This window comes from Pristiophorus japonicus, chromosome 3 (genome assembly GCF_044704955.1).
Source record: "Pristiophorus japonicus isolate sPriJap1 chromosome 3, sPriJap1.hap1, whole genome shotgun sequence".
NCBI classification, from domain to species: Eukaryota; Metazoa; Chordata; class Chondrichthyes; family Pristiophoridae; genus Pristiophorus; species Pristiophorus japonicus.
Genome location: NC_091979.1, coordinates 216,778,310 through 216,791,371, shown reverse-complemented (window position 1 = coordinate 216,791,371; position 13,062 = coordinate 216,778,310). Strand labels below are relative to the sequence as shown.

At 44.8% G+C, this 13,062-nt stretch overlaps 1 protein-coding gene across 3 annotated transcripts in view; it reads left to right on the top strand.

Annotated features, from left to right (window-relative positions):
- Positions 1 to 12,604, top strand: part of pcnt (pericentrin) — a 308,639-nt gene extending 296,035 nt beyond the window's left edge. For all 3 annotated transcript variants that reach the window (XM_070876280.1, XM_070876279.1, XM_070876278.1), the window contains 4 exons: positions 4,154 to 4,242; positions 8,270 to 8,420; positions 10,466 to 10,584; positions 12,051 to 12,604. In XM_070876280.1, the coding sequence (XP_070732381.1) occupies positions 4,154 to 4,242; positions 8,270 to 8,420; positions 10,466 to 10,584; positions 12,051 to 12,094 (403 nt within the window). In that variant the 3' untranslated portion in view covers positions 12,095 to 12,604. The remainder of the gene's footprint in view (positions 1 to 4,153; positions 4,243 to 8,269; positions 8,421 to 10,465; positions 10,585 to 12,050) is intronic.
- Positions 12,605 to 13,062: the final 458 nt, after the last annotated feature.

Below are 13,062 nucleotides of genomic sequence, written 5' to 3'. Positions count from 1 at the left end.
TCCTTCTTTGAATCTTTGTCCACTTTTTGAGTACACCTCTGTGTAGCGCCTTGGGACTGTTTTCTACGTGAAAGGTGTTATATGAATGCATGTTGTTGTCGCATCATGGAAACACTCTATATCCCAAATACAGCCAAGTGAAACTAGCAAAAACAAAAGATTGGATGACGAAGTTGATCTATTCTCGATATCCGCCAGCAGAGTGTACTAATGCATTTTCCTCCAATCCACATACAGCTTTGTGCAATTATGCATTGTTGTTATACCATTTTCTTTACCACATATCTTAAATTATCACAAGGGAAGTAAAATCACAGGGACTTGTTCTACAGCGTCAGTGCAGAGGATGATGAACTTTTGTGAGTTATATAATAATCCCAACTCCCCAGCTCAAGTTGTATCGCTTGCTTCTTCCCAGTTCAAAGTGAACTGAACTGGAAGTGGAACTGCGCTAGGTTTCATTTTTATTTGCCATTGTGGTGAATAATAGATTCTTAATTACTATCTTCCGATGATGCCCTTAGGTGTTTTCGAAGCACCCCCACTTTACAATAGTTCTAGAGCTGGGAGTGATTACTGTACTGAACAGACGAATGATCTCAAGCGGCAATGCTTTTATTAAATTTAAAACACACATACCTGCACCCAGTAAAACCACACATACCCTGGTGTGTAAGACAAACAAATGCAATACAATACACAGTTTGGCCCATCTAACGGGGCCCCTAACGCGAAGTACCCACGTCTAACACCTCCCCTGAAAACCTCTAAGAATTTGGTTGGGAGAACGCACGATACCCCCTCACACCGTAGCTGTGATCTTAAAAGATGTGTGTGTAGAGATGATGCTCACCGATTCGCTGGCTTACTCGCTGCTTCTTCTGATGAAGAGGTGTCTCTTCTGGTTTCTTCTTTCCGTCCAATATGGAGGGTTGGATTTTTGTAGAGGCGAGGCAAGAGAGACAGAGCTGTGTCCACATGGCCGCCTTTTATGCCCCCATACTGTCCACCCCTTTCAGCCCAAATAAAGTTTCGAGGCTTCCTGTGAGTGTGTTTTCTTTTTGGCTCAATAAAGTTTTCTTCCTTTATTTCGAGGTTTCCTGTTTTTCCGGTGATGCGTTTCGCTTCCGAGCAGTCTGGGCTTAATGCCTTTCTAGTGTTCTGGTATTTCATCCAGATAATGGTTCAATCACTGATCAGTTCACTTGACAAGTTCACATTGCTTAACAAATGGACTCTCCATTTGCTCATCACCTACGATGAATTGCCTTATCTTGGCCATTATCTTCCCAGACCCCCTGTCCATCATTCCAAGTCCAACATGGAAGAAGTACCTGGGACCATCCCACAAACAGCTTTCAACTTTTTTCCTGCAGTGAGAAATTAAAACGCAAGGTCCAGATAGCAAAAAAATCCTTGGGGATTAGAACGCAATGTCCAGATCCTTGGGGGAGTTGATCCTTACACTCTCGAGTTGATTACCTGCTCTTTATGACTATTGTTTGGGCATCATTATATTGCACTTTGAGTTTGAAAGTTTCCCTGGCCATGGAGGCAAAAATCATTCACTAACCAAAAATAGATGAATAAAAAACATTAAGTAAGAATTTAAAACTTAGTAGCAAGTGGAGAGGGCGATGTGTAGCTTGCTCTGACAACTATCCAGGTGCTTTGCTGTGCAATTGTATTTGATTTTTGTTGTGAACTTTGTTTAAGATTATGAGGGGGTTTGATACGGTGGATGCCGAGAGGATGTTTCCACTGATGAGGGAGACTAGAACTTAGAATAAGGGGCCGCCCATTTAAAACTGAGAGGAGAAATTTATTCTGAGGGTTGTAAATCTGTGGAATTTGCTGCCTCAGAGAGCTGTGGAAGCTGGGACATTGAATAAATTTAAGACAGAAATAAACAGTGTCTTAAACGATAAGGGGTTATGGGGAGCGGGCAGGGAAGTGGAGCTGAATCATAGAAACATAGAAAATAGGTGTAGGAGTAGGCCATTCGGCCCTTCGAGCCTGCACCACCATTCGATAAGATCATGGCTGATCATTCCCTCAGTACCCCTTTCCTGCTTTCTCTCCATACCCTTGATCCCCTTAGCCGTAAGGGCCATATCTAACTCCCTCTTGAATATATCCAATGAACTGGCATCAACAACTCTCTGCAGTAGGGAATTCCACAGGTTAACCACTCGAGTGAAGAAGTTTCTCCTCATCTCAGTCCTAAATGGCCTACCCCTTATCCTAAGACTGTGTCCCCTGGTTCTGAACTTCCCCAACATCGGGAACAATCTACCCGCATCTTAACATGTCCCGTCCCGTCAGAATCTTGTATGTTTCTATGAGATCCCCTCTCATCCTTCTAAACTCCAATGTATAAAGGCCCAGTTGATCCAGTCTCTCCTCGTATGTCAGTTCAGCCATCCCAGGAATCAGTCTGGTGAACCTTCGCTGCACTCCCTCAATAGCAAGAACGTCCTTCCTCAGATTAGGAGACCAAAACTGAACACAATATTCCAGGTGAGGCCTCACCAAGGCCCTGCAGTAAGACCTCCCTGCTCCTATACTCAAATCCCCTAGCTATGAAGGCCAACATAACTGCCTTCACCGCCTGCTGTACCTGTATGCCAACTTTCAATGACTGATGAACCATGACACCCAGGTCTCGTTGCACCTCCACTTTTCCTAATCTGCCACCATTCAGATAATATTCTGTCTTTGCGTTTTTGCCCCCAAAGTGGATAACTTCACATTTATCCACATTATACTGCATCTGCCATGCATTTGCCCACTCACCCAACCTGTCTAAGTCACCCTGCAGCCTCTTGGCGTCCCCCTCAAAGCTCACACCGCCACCTAGTTTAGTGTCATCTGCAAACTTGGAGATATTACACTCAATTCCTTCGTCCAAATCATTGATATATATTGTAAAGAGCTGGGGTCCCAGCACTGAGCCCTGCGGCACTCCACTAGTCACTGCCTGCCATTCTGAAAAGGACCCGTTTATCCCGACTCTCTGCTTCCTGTCTGCCAACCAGTTCTCTATCCACGTCAGTACATTACTCCCAATACCATGTGCTTTAATTTTGCACACCAATCTCTTGTGTGGGATCTTTGTCAAAAGCCTTTTGAAAGTCCAAATGCACCACATCCAATGGCTCTCCCTTGTCCACTCTACTAGTTACATCCTCAAAAAATTCCAGAAGATATGTCAAGCATGATTTCCCCTTCATAAATCCATGCTGACTTGGACCGATCCTGTCACTGCTTTCCAAATGCGCTGCTCTTTCATCCTTAATAATTGATTCCAACATTTTCCCCACCACTGATGTCAGGCTAACCGGTCTATAATTACCCACTTTCTCTCTCCCTCCCTTTTTAAAAAACAGTGTTACATTAGCTACGCTCCAGTCCATAGGAACTAATCCCGAGTCGATAGACTGTTGGAAAATGATCACCAATGCATCCACTATTTCTAGGGCCACTTCCTTAAGTACTCTGGGATGCAGACTATCATGCCCCGGGGATTTATCGGCCTTCAATCCCATCAATGTTCCCAACACAATTTCCCGCCTAATAAGGATACCCTTCAGTTCCTCCTTCTCACTAGACCCTCGGTCCCCTAGTACTTCCGGAAGGTTATTTGTGTCTTCCTTCGTGAAGACAGAACCAAAGTATTTGTTCAATTGGTCTGCCATTTCTTTGTTCCCCATTATAAATTCACCTGAATCTGACTGCAAGGGACCTACGTTTGACTTCACTAATCTTCTCGTCACGTATCTATAGAATCTTTTGCAGTCAGTTTTTGTGTTCCCGGCAAGCTTCCTCTCATACACTATTTCCCCCCTTTTAATTAAACCCTTTGTCCTCCTCTGCTGAATTCTAAATTTCTCCCAGTCCTCAGGTCTGCTGCTTTTTCTGGCCAATTTATATACTTCTTCCTTGGATTTAACACTATCCTTAATTTCCCTTGTTAGCCACGGTTGAGCCACCTTCCCCGTTTTATTTTTACTCCAGACAGAGATGTACAAATTGCTCATGATCAGAATGGCGGAGCAGGCTTGAGGAGCCGTATGGCCTACTCCTGTTCCTATTTCTTATGTTCTGGCTTTGTTGTTCAATGTTTTTAATATTCCCCGTTGTGCCTCATCAGGCTGAAATTCCTGGTAAAGAAGTGGCAGAAAGCGACAAGAAAAGGTCTGTACCCTGCACCCGCAGCCAACAGTATTGGAGGTGGCCAAGGTATGACTGGAAATCTGTGTCTTTTCATTCCTCCAAAGTGTGGGGCTTAACTGATGCTTATGTAGATGAAGTATCATCCTGTATATTTGATATATGAAGTGCCCTATTGCTAAATTTATTTGGATTAACATGATAAGAAAATATGAAAGCATTTGAAATTTCATATTAAAATGATTTAATATTGAAGAATAATAATGATTGAAGCTCCTTTAAAGCATTTTAAGCCTCAAGTATATTGGTCACATGAATTTCCCTTCTGCACTGTAATAAGCTGCATTTCTCATTCACATCACTTCAGATGCTTGTCCTGCTTATTGTTGAAGAACAACATGACTAACAATGCAGCTTCCCTCACTTCAGAAGTCTTCTTTGGTAGGAAACAAATCAGAGACCTCATTGTCACCAGGATAAACCTGGGCTCCATTGAAGGAGTTTGACAGCAGTTCCTCCAAAACAATCAGGAGGCTCTTCATAGTTCGGATCCATCTCCTGCGTCGTAAGTTCCTAAATAATTTCTCCCAAGCTGTCCTGGTTGTAACAGCTACTTCGGGGAGAGCTGCACTTTATTTTGTAGCAGTGGAGGACCACTAAGTGGCGAGCAGCCTCTAAATGCACCCGAATTGTAAGGTAGAGAAGCCATGCAAGCTTCTCACACTGAGATCCTTTAAGAGTTTTTGTCACATGAAATTCAGATTTTTTTTAAACTGCTTAAAGGGCAGTCTAGTAGAGCTTTCAATATAAGGGGTTTCAATGTACTCCCACATTATCCACTTAAGAAATAAAAATGTGAAAGTGTGCCTTAAAGTGCATCTGGAAGTGTCTCCATTGGGAACTATGGGCCCAAGTTTCCACATGATTTGCGCCTGATTTTTAGGAGCAACTGGTGGAGAACGGACTATTTTAGAAATCGCAATTCTCCACATTTTTTTTTCTGCAGTTCTAGTCAGGTAGAACAGTTCTAGTTTAGAACAGAATTTTTTCTACAAAAGGGGGCGTGTCTGGCCACTGACGCCTCATTTGAAAGTTTCCACAGTGAAAATGTACTCCAAACTAAAGTAGAATGGAGCCAGTGAAGATTTTTGTAGAACTGAAAAAACCTGTTCTACACATTAAAAAAATCAGGCGCATGTTACAAATTAGGCGTCTAGAACGAGGTGGGGGGGAGGGGGAGGGGGAAGGGAACTCATTAAATTCGACAATAAATCCTTATTTATACTTCTACAAATATTATACAAATAAATCCAACCTGAATAAACATTTATAAGCCAAGAAAAGATTAAATAAACCATCTTCCTACCTGTGTGATAGTGCTTCAGCCAGGGTGAATTCTGCAGCCGTTCGTGCCGCTGAGAGAGGGAGAGAGAGAGAGAGGGGGGGGGGGAGAAAGAGAGGGAGGGGGGAGGGGGGAGGAGAGAGGGAGGGGGGAGGGGGGAGGAGAGAGAGGAGAGAGAGGGGGGGGGGAGAGAGGAGAGAGAGGGGGGGGGGAGAGAGGAGAGAGAGGGGGGGGGAGAGAGGAGAGAGAGAGAGGGGGGGAGAGAGGAGAGAGAGGGGGGGGGGAGAGAGGAGAGAGAGGGGGGGGGGAGAGAGGAGAGAGAGAGGGGGAGGAGAGAGGAGAGAGAGGGGGGGGGGAAGAGAGAGGAGAGAGAGGGGGGGGGAGAGAGGAGAGAGAGGGGGGGGGAAGAGAGGAGAGAGGTGGGGGGGGGAGAGAGGAGAGAGGTGGGGGGGGGAGAGAGGAGAGAGGTGGGGGGGGAAGAGAGGAGAGAGAGGTGGGGGGGAGAAGAGAGGAGAGAGAGGGGGGGGAGAAGAGAGGAGAGAGAGGGGGGGGAGAAGAGAGGAGAGAGAGGGGGGGGAGAAGAGAGGAGAGAGAGGGGGGGGAGAAGAGAGGAGAGAGAGGGGGGGGAGAAGAGAGGAGAGAGAGGGGGGGAGAGAGAGGAGAGAGAGAGGGGGGGGGAGAGAGGAGAGAGGGGGGGGGAGAGAGGAGAGAGGGGGGGGGGAAGAGAGGAGAGAGAGAGGGAGGGGAGGGGAGAGAGAGGAGAGAGAGAGGGAGGGGGGGGGAGAGAGGAGAGAGGGAGGGGGGGATAGAGGAGAGAGAGAGGGAGGGGGGGATAGAGGAGAGAGAGAGGGAGGGGGGGGATAGAGAGGGGGGAGAGAGGGGAGAGAGGGGGGGGGGAGAGAGAGAGGGAGGGGGAGGAGAGAGAGAGAGAGAGAGAGAGGGGGGGGAAACGGGGAGAGGGAGAGGGGGGGAGGGAGGGGGAGAGAGAGAGAGCGGGGGGGGGCGTCGGGTCGGGGAACAGGAGCGCGGGTCGGGTCAGTCGGGGGGGGAAGCGGGTGTCTGGTTGGGGGAGGGGGGCGCGCGGGTGTCGGGTCTCTGGGTGGGGGTGGGGGGGGCAGGTCTCGGGTCGGTGGGGAGAGAGGGCGGGTCGGGTCTGGTCGGCGGGGGGGGGAGGGGAGAGAGGGTGTCGGGTCTGGTCGGGCGGGGAGCAGGAGCTGGCCGTGGGAGGAGCCTCATTCACGCAGCCCCATTGGGCCAGGGCTAGGGGCTGCGTGCTTCGGGCCCCTTCCACACAGTTCGGCGCCTGGAGCTACTGCACTTGCGTGCCGACTGTAGCGCGCATGTGCAGAGGTTCCAGCACTGTTTTCAGCGCCGGGACCTGGCTCCGCCCCCTCACAGCTCGTGCTGGCTGCGCCGAGGGCCAGAGGACCTGTAAGTAGGTGGAGAATACCGAGGATTTTTTTAGGCGCCGTTTTAGGCGTGAAAAACGGGCGCCCAGCTCGGAGGGGCGCCCGTTTTTTTTCTTGTGGAAACTTGGGCCCTATATGGGTAGCCACTTTGGATGGGCCAGAAAAAGGATCGAGTTACCCAGACCCAGGAAAGTCAGTTACCACCAGAATATGCTGCATTCTCTTCGCTACCCCTGCCCACCATTCTTGAGGCTCTCTCTCAACTGTAGGCAAGTTATTTACCAAAGCAGAAATCAACTCACCACATTGCTACCAAGGTTGTTAATGGCACACTCTGAACATGGAATTATAAACACACTTTCCATTAAGTCAGTAGTTTATCATGTGCAGGGAGGACCAAATTGGTGGGAATCAAATCAGACTCCACTGTTACCTGACATTATTTAAATTGAATATCATTTCTGCAAAATCTTCTTTCATTTGAAAGACTGACTTATTGGCAGCCCTGTGGTCAGTCTGTAATAAGAGTAAGAGAATGTGAGACTCTGAAAAACCCAACCCAAATATTTTCAGAGTAAGTTCTCAATCTCATTTGTCTAAAGATTTTGTTTTTTTAAATTCTGATATAAAATGCGACATGCATTACAATAATACTAAGCACATCGTAGCTTTTGATATAGAAAGAAGCAAACCAAGCGAATCCAGAAGATTAGGTGTTTTTTTTAAAACCTTTGGTAAACAGGATGCTCGGCATGGCCATCTCCAAACTCCGATTTGGCAAACAGCCAACAGAGAAAAACCTTGACTGTTACCATCAGCTGAAAGAAAATCGTTGAAATAGTTACAAATTATTCAATCCACTCCATATCCACAATATTGTCTAACCTGACCATTGTGGAGAGCATCTCGTTAAGACTAATATACTAAATAATATATTCGCAGCCTTGACGATCATGGTTCCTAGGTGTATGTTACCAGCATGGCATGTGGTGGGTGTAAAGGAAGAAAAAAATGACTTGCCTACTCGAACATCTTTTTTCATCCTTCAAATAGAATGATATAATATGCACCCAGCCCCATGACTGCATCGTTTCGGATATGGGGACATGAACATTTACTGTTGCTATCTTCATGATTATTGTGTTACTGTACCTGCTTATACTTGTGTCCAAGTAAACACACCTTTAAGGAGACACAGGATGGGTGGGTATAGGACAAATGGCGCAGAACATCTTACAGGGTAGCACCTATAGTGGCTTATCCAAATAAGGGAGAGGATGCTTGAAGGTTGATCATTTTCTGCTCAGGCAACTGAAATGTAATAAATCCTCATTTCTGTTTCTAGCGCAAATCATCAAAACCGAGGCTGTTCGCCAGCAGCAATCGACATTGACTCACATTATCAATTCACCACCAACCAGAGACAGTGTGTCCGCTCGGAGGCTTACTGCTTCAAGTCACCAATCACCAAAGTCCCCATATCGATTACAGATTAGGTGAGATACAAAATCAAACCTGCATGTCTTACATGAATGACCAAATCCATAGAAACAATTCTGACATTCTCTGTAAACCTGAATTTCAGAGTACGATAGTCTCTTCAAATCAGGGATAAATACACTAGAACATCTCAAATTGCCAGTCCTGATTCAGATTGATCACAAATGACCCCCTGATCTCTGAAATCTGAACTGCTCTAGGCAGACTCTATCGAGAGCCACACCCAGCTAGATTAGGAGGTCTTACCTGTGCAGGATCCCACTGGATTGTAATGGTGCTGAAACATGCAGTAAAATACTGTAGCCACTTGTTTTAATTACGTTTCTTTCCTCTGGCTGGAAGACGGGCAAGTAACCCACTGCCACTCCTGTGCTAGTGCTGCGTTACAACCAGCTGCTTGGATGTGTGAGCCATTTGTTTTTCTTTCTAAATTTCACATGTTACAGGACCCTACAATTAAGAGAAATCGAGATGCGAACCAGCATCATATTGCTCCTTGGCACAGTGAATTCCAGCATGCCTATACTGCTTCCTGTACTACGTTTCAGTTTCAGTGTTATTGAAGGAGGAGGGAGTTTTAGTAAAGTTCCAATCAAATTAGGGAATAGAAAGAATATACGTAGATGTCAGGTACTTGTGAGTTCATAATAATCCACTGACAGTGTAATGAAGGGATGTAAAGGATGTGATTGGTGATTTCTTTCAATGGTTTAATTGGGCGGTAAATCGCCACTCATTGTTAAGGAAAGTAAGCATCTTATCATGTTATCACAATCAACGTTACATCTAAAAAAAAAAATTAATAAATTTGTGCTGTGTGGTATCTCTTCCAGCTTTGAGCGGCCTGCACGGGACCTCCGAATTGCTGCGCGCCCGCGTTGCTAAGGATGTCCCAAAGTGCTTCACAAACAATGAAATACTTTCATAGTGCAGCTACTGCTGCTTTGTTGGTAAATGCAGCAGCTAATCTTCACACAAGATTCTATAAACAGCAATGAGATAAATGGCCAATTAACTTGTTTTGATGCTGCTGGTTCAGGATAAATATTGGCCAAAACATCGGGAGAATTCCCCTGTTTTTCAGATGGTGTCATGGGATCTTGCATGTCCACCTGAACAGGCTCACAGGGCCTTGGATTTAACATCTTGCCCAAAAGACAGCACTTCAGTACAGCCTGGAGAGCTGCAGATTTCCACTACCCTTTATGCGAAGAAATGCTTCCTGATTTCACTCGAATGGCCTAGCTCTGATTTTCAGATTCTGCCCGCTTGTACTGGATTCCCCCACCAGAGGAAATAGATTCTCATTATCTATCCTATCTAATCCTTTTATAATTTTAAACACCTCAATTAACCAACCAAAGAATTGAAATTGTGAAATTTCTGATTGCAAACACTGGTTTGGATACAGACACAGTTAAGATATATGGTTCTCGTGTGTGACGTTGCAGAGATTGAACTGGCTGAAAAGGAAAAAATGACAAAATAGGTGGATCAAATCCTGAAACATGGGATTAATTGTTTTATCAATTACTCAATTAGATCACCTTTCAATCTTCTAAACTCCAGTGAATGAATACAGGCCTAGTCTGTGCAACCTATCCATTTAACCCTTGGTATCACTCTGGCGAATCTGCACTGCACCCCCTCCAAGGCCAATATATCCTCCCTGAGGTGCAGTGCGGTGCCCAGAACTGACACACTACTCCAGATGGGGTCTGATAAAGATTCTCTACAACTGAAGCACTTCCTCCCCTTTGTATTCTAGCATCGTTGTGCTTTAGGCCAGCATTCCATTAGTCCTTTTGATTGCTTTTTGTAGCCCACAGTTCCCCACATTGAACTCAATTTGTCACAGTTTTGCCCACTCACTTAATGTGAAATTTTCAAAATAGAATTGAGTTTCACTTGGAAGATTGCACTCTGGACTGCCTATAAGATCACCTGTGCACCCCTTCCCACCCACCACACTCCTAACCAGCATCAGTGCAGGATTTCACTCTGACAGTGGCATCTAGCTGTGTGTTTTTTAAAATTTCAGATCGCATTTCTCGCCTGGAGGAGGGCAGGACCAATCGGGTCTCTCAAGCAATCAAGACCCTGAATGCTCATTGACTGAATACATTCAGAGACTCGAGGCAATCCAGCAAAGGCTTGGAGGTACACAAATCAGTAACTGTCAGACGCTTCATTATCTGCTCCATCACAACACGTCAATTAGTCGATGTGGTGAGATTAGTCCATTTACTGTTTTTCTTCCCTGCTTTCTTGAGGGCAGTGACTCTTCCAGGTCCTTGGCATTGTCAGCTCTCCATTGCAGTCCTTAATGTGAGAGCTAAGACATTGGGCTGTTTAACCATGAAGGGCATCACAGCTGAGCCCAATTCTGCACATGCACATTTTCCAGCACGAGTCACTCGATCGCAATCTGGAGAAGGAACCCTAATTATTTTGTTTTCCCTCACTGACACTCTAAAATTGCCCTGATTAGGATCAGACACGCATGCAGTGACCAAAAATTGACCCTGAAACCTTCTTCTCTGTATGTCTTTGTGTAACGCTGGCCAGTGCAATTACCATACAGGCCAATGGGGAGGAAACTATTTTTCCTTTTACTACAGACTGAGGTCTTTCTTGGTGACATCGACACAGTGAAAATTCTTTAAAAATGTTAAAAATTTGAATGTAGCCATAAAAATAATGTGATCTTCCCCAAATGAATCAACAAATGTCATTTATAAAAAGCAAAAAGAAGTGCAAATTTTTGATATCTGAACAAAATATAGAAAATGCTGGAAAAACACTGCATGTTAATCAGCATCTATGGAGAGAACTGACAAATTGACATTTTGGGCTCCAGCCATTCTTCAGAACTGAAATATTGAAAGGCAGAAGCTGAGAGGATGTGTCCCCTGGCAGTAGAGTCTCAGAAAAAAGGGTTGGCTATTTAGGACTTAGATAACACGACATTTCTTCACTCAGAGTGTGGTGAATCTTTGTAATTCTCTCTCCCAGAGGGCTGGGAATGTTCAGTCGTTGAGTATATTCAAGGCTGACATCGATAGATTTTGGACTTGAGGAAATCAAGGGATATGGGGACCAGATGGGAAAGTGGAGTTGAAGATCAGCCATGATCTTATTGAATGGCGGAGCAGGCTCCAAGGGCCGTATAGCCTGCTCCTACTTATACACGATAAACAAGCATTTTAATCAGAATCAGACCAAAGAGGAGGGGAGAGGAAAAAGAGAGAAAGTATCAGTGGAATGACCTGTATTCTTAAAAGAACAGGAGATAGACAGATGACGTGAGATCTTTGCATCAGACAACAGAAAGAAGCATGAAAGAAATCGACATTTGAGGAACAAAGAACACATGAATCGCTATGACAGTGGGAGGTCAAGAAGAGCCGAGAAGATAGAAGACATTAGAAAACGTGTGACTGAGGCTTGAAATGCTAGCAAAACATGCTTGGTGAAGAAGTGTGACTCCATTCCTCCTCTAGTTAATCTTCTCCATAATAGTTTATTTGGCCTGTTGTAATCTCTGTGTCCTTAACAGTTTCACACTGATTTGTTACTATAGCCTTTCTCAGCATTGTTTTAACTGTTGCTTCTATCGTTTCCAGGAACATCTCCAGGAACATCGCGACGTAAAAGTAGCATGAAATAAGGTGGATCCCATATGAACGCAAGATTGCAAAATCACTCCTTTATAACTTAAGCATAATGTTAAAAATGTGTGTATGTATATTGATCCTTATTGTGATCAAGGGCTAATTAAATGTTTAGAGCCACATCTGCACACTTTATGCACAGGAGAATCTTGTATATAAAATAAGCAGATTAGCGTTCACTAATAAATGGGACATTTCTATGTCTCCCTATACTGGAACATTCACTATCCAATCAGGCTGGGTGAGTTTATATTCACCATTTAATTGTTGTGTGTGGGCGCGTGCGTTCGGCGTGTATTGCTTGCTTTTTCAGAAGAATGATTGTCAGTGGAGTGACCTAAATGACTAAAGTCCAGTGCCACCAGATTTAACAGTGTGACCAGAGGCCTCTGTGCCACTGTGCATTCGACACATATCACGCAAGATTTTAAAGAGGTTATTTTTGTAAATGTTGGCTTTTGTTCTTTGCATAAAAAAATAAAGTTTACACTGGTATGCAATGAAAATATATTCTCTCACATTTGTGTTCATGCATACACACGTCTGCAGTCACTCACTCACATGTATTCTCATTCTACCATGAGAGGCATTTTCAGTTCACTTGCCCACCTTCTGGAATTCTCTTCTATTTCAATTCTCTGGTTTTCAAAAGCCTCCTTAAAACCAACCTTCATGCCTGCAGTCTTTTTCCCTCCACTCCACTGCCCCTCCTTTGCTCTCCTGCTCAGTATCAACCTTATTTTTACTTGATAAGTGCTCTAGAATGTTGAATTACATTGTCCTCTTAATACTGCAAGACAAAGTACAAAACCAATAAGGAGAATTAAGATACACATTGGCCTTTTTGATGCTGGACCAGTGCCAATGGGACTCTTCATTTTCATGCTGGATGATAACACTACCTGGGTTGATGCAGCAGGACTTTTCCCACTGCTAATGCTGTGTTAGCTTCCTGGTGAAGGCA